The following is a 15,642-nucleotide window of genomic DNA, read 5'->3' as shown; positions in this document are numbered from 1 at the left end:
CGTGGCCGAGCTGTTTATTTCCAGGACGGGCCGTCCGGGCCAAGGGCTAGGCACCTCCCTCGGGGGCAGGAGGGAGCCGGCAGGTCCCCAGCACAAGGGAGGGCGGTGGTCAGCTGGGCGCCTTGCCAGGGGGGCCGGGGTCCTGGTCCTCACCGGCGTCCGGTGCAGCAGAGGACGGGGGGGCCGCCGCCGCCTCCAAAACCAACTGCAGGGCCCCCTCCCCAGTCACTCGGCGCACCCGCTCCCCTCTGGCCGCCAGGATCTCTTCGATGTTCCTGAGAGACAAGGAACCAGCGTTAGCTCCAGCCCAGGGCACCAGGGGCCGCGCCGGCAGCCTGTCCCAGCAGCATGCGGCCTCGGGCTCCCTCCCGCCAGGACTCGGACACCCCCGCCTGCCCCAGCCTGCCTGTCGCTAAGAGCTGCCTCTGGAAGCACAAAACAGGAAGGGGATGGTTTCTGCCCCACTGGGACGTGCCGGAAGGAGAAGCCCGGGGAGCCGGGAGGGGCTCAGCACTGCACTGCCCCGCTCGCAGGTGGTCGGCCGAGGTCAGGTGCCAGCAGACCCGGCCACCCCCACCGCCTCCCCAGAGAGCGTGTGGGGCCACGCTTTGAGGCCAGGGTCCCGCGCACACCGCCTCACGCACGCCCCCCCCCCCCAGATCGGAAGCACCCCCGGTAGGCAGTGGAAGAGAAAGCACTGTGGCCGAGCCACACTAGCCCCTCACTGCCCGGGGAGGGGCCCTGGGGTAGACACCTGCTCCTTCCGCCAGCACCAAGGCCAGGCCAGGGGGGGTCACTGGGCAGGGGTCAAGGAGAAGCCTGAAGCTAAAGGAGGCGGCTGTGTGGTGCCCCAGGCCCAGCCCCCTCGCAGGAGGACCCGGGGCTCGGTGGGAGGCAGGGCCTGCCATGGCTGTCACGTCGCCTCGCTCTGTCCGAGTGCGAGTGTGAGATATTTAGGGTGGCAAGGTTTAGCAAGTGAAAACACCTCACCTTGGGCACTGTGCTGATTTGAGTCTTTTGTGGCCCCCAGAAAATCCTGTTCCTAAACTGAACCCATCCCTGTACCTGTGAATCCACCGCAGACAGGACCTTTTCATTAGTTTAGGGATCTTTTATAATTAAAAGATGGCGAGACTCTTTTAATCACCTTACTGGAGTCCTTTATAAAAAAAAGGACAAAAAACCTATAGACACAAAAAAGAAGATGCAGAAACGGAGAAACCCTGAGAGGCTGAGAGACCAGAGGCTGGAGACTAGAATCAGAGTTTCTCAGAGTCATGGAAAGAGGTTCCAAGAGGCGAGGGGAGAGGCGAGCCCTGTGCCACAGCCGAGCTCAGGCAGGTGCGCCTGGAGAAGGTGGAGACTGCCATTGTGCCTTGCCACGTGGCAGGAGTCCAGGATGGCCAGCAGCCGACCTCTGGGGACAGGTCTTCGCCTGATGCCTTCACTTAGACACTGTCACTGCCTGAGAACTGTAAGCTTGTAACCTAGCAAATCCCCTTGGTAAAACCCAGCTTATTTCGGTTTCCAGCGGCTTTTAGCAAACTCAGACAGGACCTCTGCCCTCCTGCTGTTTGAAACCAGAACACCCTAGTCGGACCAGGGCTGGAGCGGTGGGGCTGAGCCACGTCCACAGCAGGGGAAGAGGCCCGGGCGTCCTGCCGGGCAGCCTCACCTCTTCCCGTCCAGGTCCGAGAACCAGCCCAGGTTGTCGGCCATGATGTGGTGGTTGCCGCAGCCGGGGCAGGTCACGATGACCACGCCCTGGTGATAGGCCAGCTTGGAGATGCGCTTGGAGGACCGAGTCCCGCAGACCTGGGCACGGGGTCAAGGAGCCGCGTGATGGAGGCTGTGCAGGTCCGCCCCCTCCCGGGAGTCCCGCCCCTCCCGGCTTAGCCCCGCCCACCCAGAAGTCCCACCCCAGGCTTAGACCCGCCCCTAAGAGACCCGCCCCTCCCGGCTTAGCCCCGCCCACCCAGAAGTCCCACCCCAGGCTTAGCCTCACCCTAAGAGGCCGCCCCTCCCAGGAGGTCCACCCCCTCCAGGCTTAGCCACGCCCACCCAGGAAATCCCGTCCACGGTTTAGTCCCGCCCCCTAAGAAGTGCCCCTGTCCGCCTTAGCCCCGCCCAGAAGGCGCGTCCTTCCGGATTAGCGCCATCTTCTCAAGTGATAGCCACGCCCCCAGAAAAGCCACGCCCCTCCTAGGTGAGAGCCCGCCCCCTCGCAGAACACCCGCCATCCCCAGGCCTAGCCGCGCCCGCCGCCGCGCGCCCACCTTGCAGGTGTAGACCAGCTGGTAGTGCGCCGCCTCCACGCGCCCCAGCACCGCCCCGGGCCCCGGCTCCGGTCCCAGCTCCGAGCTCCAGCGCCGCCAGCCCCAGGCCCAGGCCCGCCGCCTCGCCGCAGCCTCCGGAGGGGCCCCGCGCCCCCACAGCCACCTCAGGCCGGGTCCCCGGGGCCGCGCGCGGCTCAGCAGCACCGGCGTGCGCCCTAGCGCGGCCCGCAGCATCCTGCTGTCACCCTCGCCCCGCCCCCGAGCCCGCCCTCCGCCGCTGAGGCCCCGCCGCCGCCATCTTGGGAGCGGGCAAGTGGGGACGGAAGTGACGCCCGCGGCTGCCGGCGCCGAGCGGGGGCGGGCCTGCGCTCTGCTGCCCTCTGGCGGCCGCGGCGGGGCGCGCTAGTGGCGCGCGGAAGGACTCGCGGGAGCGCGCGCTATGACCCCCGAGCCCCGGAGCCCCCGGGGGACCCCGTTGGCATTTGTCCCAGTGAATGTGGATGACGTAGGAAACCAGGAGAAGCCTTTTTACTGACACCGATGTCGCGGACAGAGGGGAACGGCTCCGCTGGAAGCACGCGGGGCCCTCGGGGACGGGGCACGCTCGTGCCAGGGGCGAGGTCCGCGCAGTCGGGGCGCCGGAGGGGCGCGGCGGCGGCGGCTAGGGGCCCTCGGTGTCCGTGTTGTCGCTGCCCGTCGTGTTCTCCCAGTCCACCTCCCCCTGCCGCGCGCTGGCCTGCACCTTCCTGAGCGCCCGTTTCCTGTGGGGGGCACACGTTGCAGGGACCCGGCGGCCGCCCCCTGGCCGACACCGCGGGAGCCTGGGGGCCGCCGCCGCCCGCACCTGCGGTAGTTCTCAAAGCTCTCCTTGAGGCGCCTCCGCTCTTTCTCCTTCTCCTTCTCCGCGGGATCCCGGCTGCCCAGGCCTGCGTCCTGGAGGAGGAGGGAATCGAGCTCCTGGGGCTGCGGGGGGGGGGGGGGGGCGGCGGGACGGAAGCCCCCATCTGGGCCCTGGGTTGTGCCATGCGCCCCGTGAGCCAGCGGGGCTGTGCTGCTGCCTCCCGTGGACAGGACAGAGGCCAGGAGGTCAAGGGCCTCTCCAAGCCCTGGTAGCCAGTTTGGGCTGGGCTGCAACGTGGTGGCAGAGGGGGGCTCGTGGGCTGGGCCGACCTGGCACGGGACAGCAGGTGAGGTTCCCAACAGGCTCCTCTCCTGCCCTCACAGGCCCCTGAAACCGCCTGGCTCCGGGCCCAGGAGCAGGCGCCTCCCGCGGGGCATGTCCTCCTCTGGCCCCCCAGGGGCTGTGCACAGACTTTTGCAGTCACCACGCAGAGCCGTCCAGGGCCACAGGGTGAACCCGGCCCAAGGAATCAACCTCCCACAACCCGGGGCCGGCGAGCCAGGGTGGAGGGACCTGCTCCAGCCTTACGTTGGGGGCCAGGCCGGGCCGGTCCTGCTGCGGGGCCACGCAGGGCTGCTCCAGGCTCGCGCCTTCAGCCGCACCTCCTGCAAGGAAGGATTGTGCCCACCAGCCCTGCCTGCCTGCCCCGCGCCCGATGTCACAGGGCCATCTTACAAGGCCTCGTGGGACCCTCCCACAGACCCAGTGACGACATCCCACTTCACCGGCGTGGAAACCGAGGCCCACTCCTCGCTCCCTGGGGAGGCCCCGGGCAGGGCAGAGGCTGCTGGAAGGCCCTGCTGTGGACGCCAGCTGCTCCAAGCCGACTGCCACCGGGGACCGAGGGCAGCTTCTGGGCGGCACCTCAGGGTAGCATTAGCGGGGGGCTGGGGGTGGCCTCGGGGGTGGCTGAGCAGGAGTCAGGAGCAGAACAGTCCAGGCTGTAGGAAGCCTATGACGGGCCAGGGCCAGGGGGCCTGGGGGTGGGCTGATGTGCCTGGATCCCCAAAGGGGCTGTGACAGCCCCTCCCCTTGCCCTCTGACCCCCACGGCACCCTGGGTTGGGACCTGCCAGAGCTGAAGGCCCCCTGTCCCCCGCAGGGGCTCCACGGCCTCCAGTTCGTGCCTGACCCACCCCACCCCCACGCCACCTCCACTTCTCCATTTCGCTGCCGTCCTTTCCCTTTAGAAGTCGGGGTCGGGCGCTGAGGAAGTCGCCTGGACCCCTCCCCAGCCCTACTACCCAGTGCCCCGCTCCTCACGCGGCCCCTCTCCTGGGGACACGGTGGCTGCCTCCACCCAACTCTGCCCCCAGCTCCACCCACGGCGGGGGACCTTTAAACCGCAAGTCAGATGGAGGCCCCCGCTGGCCCCCAGCAGCCCCGTTGCCCCCTTCCTCCCCCGCTTCTTGTCCTCGCACCCCAGCATGGCACACCTGCTGCTCATGTCCTGGCCCCCAGGCCCCCAGGCTCGAGCCTCATCTGCTGGCGGAGGCTGGGTGGCTGCCCGGCTGCTCTGAGCCCCTGTCTGCCCACCGGGTGGGACGAGGCGTGGGCCCAGGTCGCGGGCCCCGGCCACCCCCACGCCCACACCCCAGGCTCGCCTCCTCACCTTTGTCCAAGAGCTGGGCGTCCTCCTCCAGGCCCCTCGGGAGCGAGAGCTAGCAGAGACAGACCATCCCGCTGGCACCTGTGCCCCCGCCGTGCCCCTACCGAGCCCCCAGCTGTGCAGGCGGCACTGCCCCTTCCACAGAGCTTCCCGGGTCTTCTGCTGCTCAGCTGGGCTGGGGGCAGGGTGGGGGCCCGGCAGGAAGGCCCACGCCACAGGGAGGCCAGGCGGTGGGCGCTGTCCGTGCCACGTTGTGCCCCTGGGCACATGGCGGCCTCTGGCCTTGGCGAGGGGTATGGGGGCCCAGGTTGCGGGGAGGCTGGCCCCGTGCCACCCTGGGCTAACGCTCACCTCCTGGGAGTTCCTGGGCGAGCTGTCCTCCAGGTCGGAGCTCTGGGGTCATAAGAAGGGGGCTGGTCAGCAGGCTGGGGGGGCTCCGAGCTGCCCCCAGGATGGCGTGGGCTAGGGTGAGGGGAGGGGGCCCAGGCCGCCATCCTCAGAGAGCATGAGCGTCCTCGGCCAGGTCCGGCCCTGTCCCCTGCCCTGGAACGGCCCTGCAGCATCCTCGCTGCTTCCGAAGCAGACGGCTGGGGCCCGCTGGACGGGTGTCACCTTCGTCGTGGCCCCTGTCCAGCGGCCCCACTTCCAGCCCGTGGGCCCTGTGCTAGGAGGGGGCTCACAAGAGCCGGGGACTCCCAGGCCCCCCTCCCAGCCTCTCCCTCCTCCCTTGGGCTCTGGCCTCTGGGGAGCAGTCCCTGGGGCCCCTGAGTCCTGCAGAGCCCCCAGCGCAGCACTGGCCCCCAAGGGTCTGAGCTTAGCCTGCCCCAGGGTCCCCGCACCCCGGCCCCCGCGCCCACCAGGACGAGCGTCTCCAGCTGCTGCCGCTTGAGCCTGCCCTCCGCCGCCAGGAGCTGGCCCTCGCGCTGGAACAGCTGCAGCTGCAGCTCATCCGCCTTCTCGCCCAGCTCCCGGACCTGCTTTCGAAGCCCGTCCTTCTCCTGCAGGCCCCGGGCGCACTGCACGTGCAGCTCCTCCCGCGTCGCGATGGCCTGCAGGGATGGGCAGGGCAGAGCTGAGCATCCCCGGGCGCCAGGCAACGCTTTCATTTCTCTCTCCTGCCCTCTCACTTCACGGCAGGCTCCTCGGCCTTCTAGCAAAGTTCCCTGCTCAACTTCTAGCAACGGGCAGGGCCGCGGGGCAGGCGGGGCACACCCGGGACAGACCCCTTGATCTAGCGGGCATTGCTGAGTGTCTGGGGGACTGCAAAAGCCACCGAGGCGTGTAACAGAAAGTGAACAACGTGCAGAGAAAAATGAAGAAGGGGAAGTCGCCAGGGTCTCGGCCACAGAAAGAGCCCGTGCCAGCCCCTGACTTCCCCCTGACCTCCCCACGTGGACCCTTGTGTGCTTGTGCCACAGGTCCGTGTTTTAGAAATTCTGGACCTAGTTCTACATGGAGCTCGTGCTTGTTTAGGGCTGTGCGATGGCCCTGAAAGTGAGCACAGCACGCTTCACTAGGCTCGCCCCCCTGGAGTTCGCTGGTGCAGTTTCCAGCTTGCGGTCTCGAACGTGACCTTGCAGTTGACACGCCCAGACCACACTTTCTTTGCACCACTGCTTACGTCCACACAGCAGGTTTCTAGCAGTGGCTCTGCTGGTTTGCAAAGGGTCTACAATGTCAGGCCAAATTACCCTGCCGAGTTTCGTCTGTAGCGGGGAGAAGTCAGACGAGCCCCCACAACCATGTCAGGGTAACGGTGCAGGAGAGGTGCCCCATGGGGGGGCCCAGATCTAAAATCACCAAAGCTACTTCCAGACAAGACAGATAGGCAGGTCCCGTGTTTGCAGAACAAGCCAAAAGTAATACTTTGAAAAGGAAGTCTGAAGGGCAGCTGGGAGGTGGACCGGGGGCCCCCTGGCCGTGGATGGGGCGGGACAGGAGTGGCCGAGCGCCGGCTTTTCATATGCCACTGTGCGTTGGTTTATGGTCCCTAAACGAGCACGTGGCCTGAGTGCCATTTGAAAAGCCCCTGCAAGGCCCCTGTGTGCCCAGGCGGGTGGGGAAGCCTCCCCTGGCGTCCCTGCCCTGCGGGGCCCTGGGAAAGCGCGAGGCCCTACCTGGTCCCGCTCGAGGGCCACCTCCTCCATCTGCTGCAGGATGGTCTCTGTGCGCTCCTTGTACATCTTGGAGTCTTTGCGCAGCGCCAGGCACTGCAGCTCGAACAGCTCCTTCTCCTCCAGGCACTGTGGGGACGGCCGCTCAGCAGCCCCACCGGCCCCTCGGGCATGGGCCCCCATTGCTGGTTCTGGGGGAGCTGGAGGGCCGGGCCCCTGTGCCTCCAGGGAGGGGTGAAGGGGGGATGCCGCACTGAGGGCCAAGCACCTCCCCTCCCGGGCCCGGTGCCCACCCAGCCCCTACCTGAGCCCGCTTACCCGGGCACGCAGGGCCTCGCCCAGGCGCAGGTCTTTGCGCAGGGAGAAGATGGCACTGGCCTGCTCCTGGTGCTCCCGCAGCGCCCGCCGCCAGTCCTCCTCCAGCACCTGGATGTAGGGGCTGTTCTTGTCTCGCTTCCCCACCTGCAAGCAGCACGGGGAGAGGAGTGCCTGGCTACGAGGCCCCACCTGGATACAAGGCCCCACCTGGACGGAGGCCTCCAGCCCTGCACCCGCCCCGCCTGCCCCACCTGGATGGGGCCTCCAGCCCTGCACCCGCCCCGCCTGCCCCACCTGGACCGAGGCCTCCAGCCCTGCACCCACCCCGCCTGCCCCACCTGGACCGAGGCCTCCAGCCCTGCACCCTCCCGGCCTGCCCCACCTGCCCCACCTGGACGGAGGCCTCCAGCCCCGCACCCGCCCCGCCTGCCCCACCTGGATGGGGCCTCCAGCCCTGCACCTACCCCGCCTGCCCCACCTGGACTGAGGCCTCCAGCCCTGCACCTGCCCTGCCTGCCCCACCTGGATGCAGCCTCCAGCCCTGCACCCGCCCGGCCTGCCCCGCCTGCCCCACCTGGATGGAGGCCTCCAGCTCCTGCACGCGCGCCTGCAGCAGCGCCTTCTCCTGCTGCAGCTCCCACAGCAGCTCCTGGCTGGGCCGCTGCTCCATGGCGTGCCTGAGCTTCAGCGTGTGCTTGCGCTCCACCTTGCAGTCGTCCTCGGCCTTCATGAGGCTGTGCTTCAGCCGGTCGATCTGCGGACGCACTGTCAGCCGGGCCCCCCACCCCGGACCCCCACCGCCTGGACACTCCCGGAGGCCGGCTGCGGCGCGGGGGCTCGGCAGCTCCCCCGGGGACCCAGGCCTCCCCCTGGCAGGAGGAGCAGGGAACCCCTGTCGCCATCTGGGAGGCTCAGGGATGGACGCCGCCCGGCAGGAGGGGCCAGGGCGTGGCCCCCCCCCACAGGGGCGGCAGGTGGGGGCGGGGCGCAGGCACCTCCAACTGCAGGTCGCGGTTGCGCATGAGCGCAGCGCCCTTGTCCTCGCTCAGGCGCGCCAGGCGCAGCGCCAGCTCGTAGTTCTCGTCCTTGCAGCGCTTCAGCTCACGCGCGCCAGCCTCGGCCTCCTCCTTGAGGCGCTGCCCGCGCTCCTGCTGCTTGCGCAGCAGGCTGTCCTTCACGCGCAGCTCCTTGATGAGGTCCTCCTTGGAGCTCAGCAGCGCTGTCAGGTCCTGCACCTTCTTCTGCAGCTTCGTCACCTCCGCCATCAGCAGCTGCGTCAGGCCCGACTCCCCCGAGGCATCTGTGGTGGGCCGGGGTCAGGGCCCCAAGGGTGCTGCCCCCTCCACCCGCCCCGCCCACCCCTGGCCCTGCCCCCGCCGTCTGCCCACAGGGCGGTCCTGGGATGAGCTGGCTCCATGCTGGCTCCAGCCCTGAGCGTCCTGATGGCCAAGCGGGGCCTCGTGGGGGCCCCTGGCCTTTCAGTTCCCTTTTGCAGCTTCTCCAGGCTGAGGCGAGCTCGGCTTGGCACGGGCGTCCGCGGTCGCCGCGGCAGGGAGCAGAGAGGCCAGGCCCACCCTGCCCCACCCCCTGGCTGCGGGAGAGGCCGGCGCACCCCAGGGCCCCCACCCGCTCCTCCTGCTGCCCCCCAGGATGGCGCCCCTTCCTGCCGCCTCTGCCCCTCCCTGCCCTGGGGGCGGCTCGCGCCCCTGTGTTTCCTCCACGCTGTCCCCCCGGCCCCCGCCCACCTATGATCATGGAGAAGACCCGCGTGGGCTCCTTGCCCGTGACCTTCCTGTAGAGCTGCGGGTAGTAGAGCTCCAAGCTCTCGAGGAAGGCCACGTAGCCCTTGTGGCCCGTGCGCTGCAGGATGTCCAGGAGCACACCTGCGGCCAGAGGGGGGCTGGGGCCGGGGGCCGGACCAGGTCGCGGGGCGGGGAGCGCCGGGCTGGGGCGCTGGGCGGCGGCTGCTGGGCTGGGGCCAGGGCTCTGGGTGGCGGGCGCCGGGCCGGGGGGGCGCCGGGCCGGGGAGGTGGGGGGTGCCGGGCTGGGGCTGCTGGGCTGGGGCCGGGGGCACCAGGCGGGGGGTGCCTGGCGGGGGCGCTGGGCAGCGGCTGCTGGGCTGGGGCCGGGCGCCCGGTGGGTGGTGCCAGGCCGGGGCATTGGGCAGCACTGACCGACTTTGCGCCTGCGGAGGACCAGGCTGGGGTCGCTGAGCACCTGCTCCTCGTCGTCGGGGTGCAGAACCTTGCACTGCCGCAGGTACGGCGTGATGCGCGAGGGGTCGATGATGGAGATGAGCTTGACCCGGAAGCCCTCCAGGGCGCTCCAGCACTCGTCCTCGTTCTCGTAGTCAGACATGGTGGGGCTGGTGGGGCCGGGGGCGCTCAGTCGCCCCTGCCCCCTGCCCCCCTCCCCCAGGCCCCCTGCCTGGGGGCACCCGCTGACCCCGCAGGGCGGCCCCTGCCCGCCTTCCCCGAGTGCGGGCGCCCTCCCTCTGCCCGCCGCAGGCTCTCCCTCCCCGTCGCCCGGGCACGTGCCAAGGGGACAACACTCTCCGCTACCCCAGGGGGCCCCGCAGACACCACAGGCGCCGGGAGCAGCCGCAGCAGCCGCGGGCAGGGGGAGAGGCGCCTGTGCTGCCCCGCAGGTGAGGGCGGGGGCGGCGGCCTGGCAGGGGGGCCCGGGCGGGGGCCGTGGGGCAGGGTGGGGGTGGGGCCGGGCCGAGCGGGCACTTCCTCGTTCCCGGTGGGCGCCCGCGCACGCCCGTCCCTGCCCTTCCCTCCCTCTCCCTCTCTCCTTCCGTCTGGTGCGGGTGATGCAATGGAATCCAGCAGCCCCCGGGGCTCACCCGTGCCCGGGCGCGCGTGGCTCCGTCACCCCTGGCCCCGCCAGGGCCCAGCCGGCGGGAAGAGGCCGGCCATGATGCCCCCCGGCCCTGGGTGCGAGGCTCGGCCATCTCCGGGCCCCTCTCCCACCCGGCAGGTCACTGGACGGCGAGGCCAGAGCACCTCCTGCCAGCCTGGCAGCAGGTCGGAGCCCCCCGCAGGTCTGGAGCGCTGGGTGGATGGTGGAGGCCGGCAGGCCCCACGCTGTCCTGTTCCGCACTCGTGGCGGCTGTGTGGGCCCCTGGCTCATTTCCTGGCTTTGCATCCCCCCAATCGTGCCCAACTCCCCGCTGTGGATGTGAGGACGTGGACGGGCGAGGGCCCAGGCCCCCGGGAGCCCGAGGGCAGGGGAGGCGGCTGGCGCCTCCCAGAAGCTCAGTGCCGCGGGCTGTCTGCTCAGGACCCTGTCTCTGGCCAGGGGTGGACAGCGCGTCTCCCCAGCACCCTGGGGAAGGGGCGCCCAGCCACATACCTTGGGTCACCGCACGGCTGCAGGACGCGGTCCCCGCTGCGGTGCGCCAGCCGTCTTTGCCTCTGGGCAGCGGAGATGCTGCCGGCAGCCTGGCGGCCTGCGGGAGGGTGGGGTGGGAGGGCGGGAGCTGCCGCGCTTCCTGGGTGGTTCTGGTTGGGTCCACGGTGGCTGGGGGCCTCGCGCCAGGCCAGTTCCCCTGTGACCCGTCTGATTCGCCCAGCCAGCCCGGCCTGGGGGCGGGGCAGGGGGAAGTGGAAGTCGTCGTCCTTGCCGAGGAAAGCTGGGGAAGAAGGCGCCCGGGCCCCCTGCCTGGCCTGGCCTGGCGGTGGAAGCGGGAGAGGAGGCCCTGCTGAGGTGGCACGAGGCCAATCGCTGTCCAGCCTGCTCTGGGCTGGACGCACACTTCCCCGGCGGGCGGGGGCTCCGCACCCAGCGCCTTCCCCTTCCCCGGCGGTCCGGGGGTCAGGGTCAGGGTCAGGGTGCGGCAGGGACCCTGAGAGACCTCAGCCTGGCTCTGGCTGCCCAGTGGGCAGCACCTGCACTGCCAGGCCCGCACATGCCACCAGGGAAGCTGGGGCCTCTGGTCACGTAGGAGCCGGCAGCCCGGCCACCCCAGGTCGCACGGGGTCATGGCAGCCAGCCACGTTCAAGGGGCTGCCCAGAGCCAGGCTGGGCCTCGCTTCCCAGCCTGTCCACCCCTGACCTCCTCCCCGGGCCCCAGCCCCAGAGGGCAGCTCCCTCCAGCTGGACACATGGGCCGGCGACTGTGGAGGATGGGCAGAAGTGGGCCTGGCTGGGGCCCTGGGGACAGAGCCACATCCTGGGGGAGCAGCTGGGCCTGGATCTCGGGGAGCCGGAGGCCTCTCCCGGCCGCGCCCTCCCAGGACCCCCCCTCTCACCAGCAGAGCTGGTCTAACCGAGCGCTGCTGGCCAGCAGGACACAACAGCTGCCGAGTAGGGCTGTGTCCAGGGAGGGCCGAGCCTGGGCAGTGGCCCCCTCCTTGGAGGCGAGCTCCCCTCGCCCCCTCTGGATCTGCCATCACCCTGGGCCCGGGTTTCGTGTGCCCGGGCCGTCCAGTTGGGGCCTCCTGGGGACATGTGCCCGTGCCTGGCCTTGCGGCCTGGGGCAGGTGGCCGAGCACTAGGGGGCCCTGCCTCGGGCTGGGTGGGTGACACCTCCTGCCCTGGAAGGCAAGGCTACGGCTGGGCGTGTGGGAAGACACCCATGGTGGACTGACCTGCTCTTGGTCGCATCAGAATTAAACAGAAAACAGGACGGCGACACCTGGACGAGCCCTGCCTGAAAACCAAACAACAAACCCCCAGATGACACGAAGACGAGAAGAAACCAGGAGAAAACCAAAAATCACCCAGCGGGGCCCGGGCACAAAGCGAGAACACACGCGCATGCACGCGCACACGTAAGCTTTGGGCACTGGGCCAACGGGCACAGAGCCACGTGGAGCCCGGGCTGGGGCCTCCGTGGCCACTGCTGGGGCAGTGGGGGCCAAGGCCTGCGCTCTCTCTGGACTTTCCACTAGGGCAAGTCAGGATGCCAGATGGCACTAACGGGGCCACGTGGGCCACGGAAGGCGGGGCCTGGGTGCTGGGCTGCCTGTCCGGAGCGGCTGGCTCTGTCTGCCACCAGGCCTGCCCAGCCCCGGCCACCCCGGAGCTGAGGAGCCGAGGTGCCTGGGGCCACTGAGGAAGCATCTGGCCCGGCGCAGGGGTCCCCGCACAAGAAAGCACAAGAGCCTGGGGTTTGCTTTTTAATTAAGAAAATAGAACATTCGTCTTATTCCTTCAAGTGTTCCTTCTGTGCCCGGGGAAGGGCGAGTCCTGGGGACACGCATCCCGGCAGAGGCCTGGGCCGAGGGTGCTGGGGGCGTGAGTCGTGGGATCCATGTCCTCCCGGGGGTCGGGGGCCTCTCAGGGCCCCGGGGTCGGGGGCCTCTCAGGGTGGTCCTGCCTCCCTGAGCAGCAGCGGATGCTTCAGGCCAGGAGGCTCCTCCAGGGGCACCTGGCGGCAGGGAGAGGCCCTCAGCTCCGGAGGCAACGTGCGCTGCAGGGCGCGGCTCACTGCTCGCCAGCTTGGCCACTGCCCACCCAAGGGTCCACACAGGAGGCGCCGCACGAAGGCGCAGGGACAGAAAACAAACCCCAGTCGCGCAGTGCTGCACCCCCGCGGCGCACCCGCTCACTCCAGCCGCCTCCGCTTGCGGGCGTGCCGGGAGCGCCTGGTTTGGAGCACGTCCAGGTCGTCGGAAGCTTCCAGGCAGGTGGCGGCGAAGCCCGCACCAGCATCCAGGGCCCCCTGAAACCGCCCGGGCAGGGGAGGAATGGGTCACTCAGGCCTAGGTGAGCGGGCCGGGGCCTGGCTGCGCTGCTCCTCAGGTGGGCAAGGGGCGCCCCCAAGGCCAAGCCTCCCGGGGACACCCCGACTGGGTGAGAGATGCAGGCGGGACCCAGTCCCCGCTGACCCTACCACCGCTCCCCCAGGACAAATGTATGTGCCTCGCCCCCCCCCCCCGGCACCCCCAGGGCAGGGACGAGGACGGCGGTGCCACCGGCTGGAGCCGCAAAAGGGCAGCTGCGCGGGCGGGACCGAGTGCGGCACAGCAGCCCGGGCAGACCCCTCGCCCCCCCCCCGGCCGGCCCCGCCTCGGCCCCCATGGAAGGGCCTGCTGCGGAGGCGCACCCTCTTGGGGGTCTCCTACACCAGCCCTGCCCGGTGGCCTCACCTGCACTCCCGGGAGGGCAGGGCTCCCTGCGCCGCTAGGCGGCCCGCGCTGGCGGGCGGCCCCGTTGGGGGCCTCCAGCTCCCCGGGAGAGTCCTCGTCCTCACTGCCAGGATCCCCGCTGGCGGCCGACAGGGTGGTGGGGACGCCGCGTGGGGGCAGGGTGGCCAGCAGCGCGGGGAGCGTGAAGGCGGCCAGGAAGCGTGCCTGGAGCAGCAGGTAGGCCGTGCTGTCCCGCAGGCGCCCCCCGCACCAGGCCGAGTGCGGCCTGCAGCGCCCCCTCGGGGCTGGCCGCCTCCCCCGGGGCCCGGCCAGGGCCGCGGCCTGGAGCTCCAGGTCCTTCTTGAGCAAAAGGAGGCCGGCCAGGGTCCTCAGGCTGCCCAGGGTGGGGGGCTGGTAGGGCAGCCTGCTCCCCAGGGGGGGCACACACGCCCCCCCGCCGCCCCCTCAGCCACTCCTGGGCGGCCGCCGCGCTCTCTGGCGAGATGAGGCTCAGGTCCGGGGCACGCCTCTCGGGCCCAGGCTTGGGGGGGCTCCCCAGGACGAGGGGCCCCCCCGGCTGTCCTGCCCCTGCGAGGGGGCCAGGGGCCCCGCCTGGGCCAGCTCCGCTGTGGAGAGGAGGCTCTACAGGACGGCCATCGGGGGGCCGGGCCTGGGAGGGCGTGCTGGGCTGGGGAGGGGGCGCGGTGGCCTCTCTGGGGGGGGAGGGCCCCCCAGGGGCAGAGGCCGCGTCACGGTCCACCTCTGTAGGGCTGTCGGCGGGGTCTGTCTTGGAGGGCGGTACTGGCACCAAGTCTGCAGGGGGCTCCCGAGGGCACGGTGTGCGGGCACAGGCACTCGGGCCCACCCTGGGGGCCCCAGCCGGCTGCTCTGGTCTGGGAGGGCCCCCTATGGCCGGCCCCGATACGGGGAGCAGGCCCTGGGCCGTCAGCACCCACGTGACGGGCAGGGGGGCAGGGGCCGTGACGAGGGCCGCGCCCCTGTGCTGGCCCAACGCCTGCACCAGACGGAGGGGCTGCACAGGCAGCTGGCGGGGGCTGGGGGCTGCCGGCAGCAACGCCGGTGCCTTCGGGCAGGCCCTGCTTCCGGGGCGCGGTGGGGGCCTGACAATGTCCCGTGCGGTCCGGCCCACGGCTCTCGGGGCCCACAGCCGTGTCTCTGGAGGTGCTCGGGGCCGAGGCCTTGGTGGGAGCCAGTGCTGGTGGGGCAGGGGGGCTCCCTTCCTTGGCAGGGGTCTCGGCCTCCTGCGAGGAGCTGGCAGAGCTGGGGTGGGCTGGGGTGGGGGACCCAGGTCCGGGGAGCCCCCGTGGCTGGGGGGCCTTGCGGTGCCGCCAGCAGCGGAGCCGGCAGGATCAGCGGGGAGGAGAGCAGCACCGGGGGGGGCCAGGACCACACGCGCCTGCGGCGGCCTTCCTGGCCCGGGCCTCCCGCAGCCGCTTCTCCCGCAGCAGCTCCGACACGGTCTTGGGCTTGGGCCGGGGCCCAGCGGGAGCCGTCAGGGGGGCCCTGGGCGCTGCCTCGGCGGCAGGGCCCAGCCCCCCGCCCCCTTTGCGGCTGGCGCCCTTCTTTGCGGCCTCTCGGGCTGGCACCCTCAGGACACAACCTGCAGGGATGAGACGACGAGAAGGTCTGCATGTAGCTGGGCCCTGGACTCAGAGGCCCCCTCACCCCTAACCCCCAGGCAGCTTCAAGACAGACTGCCAGGCCTCCCACTCCCCCCACTCCCACAAAGAGCCTCGTGTCCTGGGACCCCCCGTCCTCGCTCTGCCTGCTGGCTGCGCGGGAGGCCCCTCGAGGGGCCCGGAGAGGGAGTCCTGTCTGCCTGGAGCCGGGCCGTCCACACTGGGGGCGCCTTGGGGCCACGTCTGCCTAGAAGGGGAGGACCAAGGGGCTCCGAGTGCCCAGGCCCCACTCCTGCTGGGGTTGAAGGAGACCCCCACCCCATGGCCGTGGGCCGGGTACCCAGAAAATGAACACCGACGGCCTTTTCCCGCTAGACAAAACAGCCAAGAAGAGGGCAGCAGCACGGGGCGTTGGGCAGTACCTGGGGTGTGCTGGGCACTTGAGGGCACCTGGAAGAGGAGGAGAGCAGCTGGCACCTGTGGGGGTCCCTGCAGGCCAGAGCCCTCAGCTGTCCCCACCTTGTCACCGCCACCTGGCACGTGCACTGGGGACCACTGGCCTCAGCAAGGGACTGGGTGCCACAGAGGGGCAGGACGGGCTAGGCCCGCAATCCCGAATGCCCCACGCCAAGCCCTCCCCAGTGCTCCCCAGCCCCTTGTCTGCACGCCCTGCAATACAGGCTAGGCTCCCTGGAAGTTGGAAACACG

General features: G+C 70.6%; 3 protein-coding genes across 4 annotated transcripts in view; all 3 read right to left on the bottom strand.

Moving 5' to 3' along the window:
- Positions 1-2,639, bottom strand: DNLZ (DNL-type zinc finger). Its single transcript, XM_004459598.5, has 3 exons — positions 2,277-2,639; positions 1,676-1,815; positions 1-275 (listed from the first exon to the last, which is right to left on the bottom strand). Exons 1-3 carry the CDS (start codon positions 2,508-2,510, stop codon positions 110-112), a joined length of 540 nt encoding a protein of 179 aa, XP_004459655.1. The 5' UTR covers positions 2,511-2,639; the 3' UTR covers positions 1-109.
- Positions 2,640-2,785: 146 nt separating this feature from the next.
- On the bottom strand, positions 2,786-12,848 carry CARD9 (caspase recruitment domain family member 9). Of its 2 annotated transcripts, none has more exons than XM_058302730.2 (15): positions 12,768-12,848; positions 11,813-11,874; positions 10,575-10,893; positions 9,392-9,582; positions 8,963-9,100; positions 8,213-8,517; positions 7,792-7,971; positions 7,218-7,361; positions 6,903-7,028; positions 5,643-5,834; positions 5,137-5,178; positions 4,789-4,837; positions 3,706-3,782; positions 3,121-3,209; positions 2,786-3,037 (listed from the first exon to the last, which is right to left on the bottom strand). In XM_058302730.2, exons 2-15 carry the CDS (start codon positions 11,826-11,828, stop codon positions 2,938-2,940), a joined length of 1,968 nt encoding a protein of 655 aa, XP_058158713.1. In that variant the 5' UTR covers positions 11,829-11,874; positions 12,768-12,848; the 3' UTR covers positions 2,786-2,937. The 2 variants fall into 2 exon arrangements, with proteins under 2 accessions (XP_058158713.1, XP_058158714.1); XM_058302731.2 differs by having other exon boundaries at positions 10,575-10,671.
- SNAPC4 (small nuclear RNA activating complex polypeptide 4) overlaps positions 12,331-15,642 on the bottom strand; it is a 21,664-nt gene continuing 18,352 nt past the window's right edge. Inside the window, 6 exon segments of the mRNA XM_071216545.1 lie at positions 12,331-12,888; positions 13,316-13,558; positions 13,560-13,619; positions 13,622-13,747; positions 13,749-14,378; positions 14,380-14,915. Of these exon segments, the coding sequence (XP_071072646.1) occupies positions 12,772-12,888; positions 13,316-13,558; positions 13,560-13,619; positions 13,622-13,747; positions 13,749-14,378; positions 14,380-14,915 (1,712 nt within the window). The 3' untranslated portion in view covers positions 12,331-12,771.

The sequence above is a fragment of the Dasypus novemcinctus genome, chromosome 8, assembly GCF_030445035.2.
Source record: "Dasypus novemcinctus isolate mDasNov1 chromosome 8, mDasNov1.1.hap2, whole genome shotgun sequence".
Taxonomy (NCBI): domain Eukaryota; kingdom Metazoa; phylum Chordata; class Mammalia; order Cingulata; family Dasypodidae; genus Dasypus; species Dasypus novemcinctus.
The sequence above is the reverse complement of the archived record's forward strand: the minus strand, read 5'-3'. Positions and strand labels throughout refer to the sequence as shown.

Bases quoted from the DNA above. Each gene is read 5' to 3' on its own strand.
- DNLZ (XM_004459598.5), bottom strand. From the start codon at position 2,510: ATGCTGCGGGCCGCGCTAGGGCGCACGCCGGTGCTGCTGAGCCGCGCG. The intron at 1,816-2,276 runs GTGGGCGCGCGG...CCCCGTGCCCAG, and splicing joins AGCTGGTCTACACCTGCAAG to GTCTGCGGGACTCGGTCCTC. The intron at 276-1,675 runs GTGAGGCTGCCC...CTTGTCTCTCAG, and splicing joins TCGGACCTGGACGGGAAGAG to GAACATCGAAGAGATCCTGG.
- CARD9 (XM_058302730.2), bottom strand. The intron at 9,101-9,391 runs GTCAGTGCTGCC...CTCTGGCCGCAG, and splicing joins CCTCCGCAGGCGCAAAGTCG to GTGTGCTCCTGGACATCCTG. The intron at 7,362-7,791 runs GTGGGGCAGGCG...TGCTGCTTGCAG, and splicing joins AGCTGGAGGCCTCCATCCAG to GTGGGGAAGCGAGACAAGAA.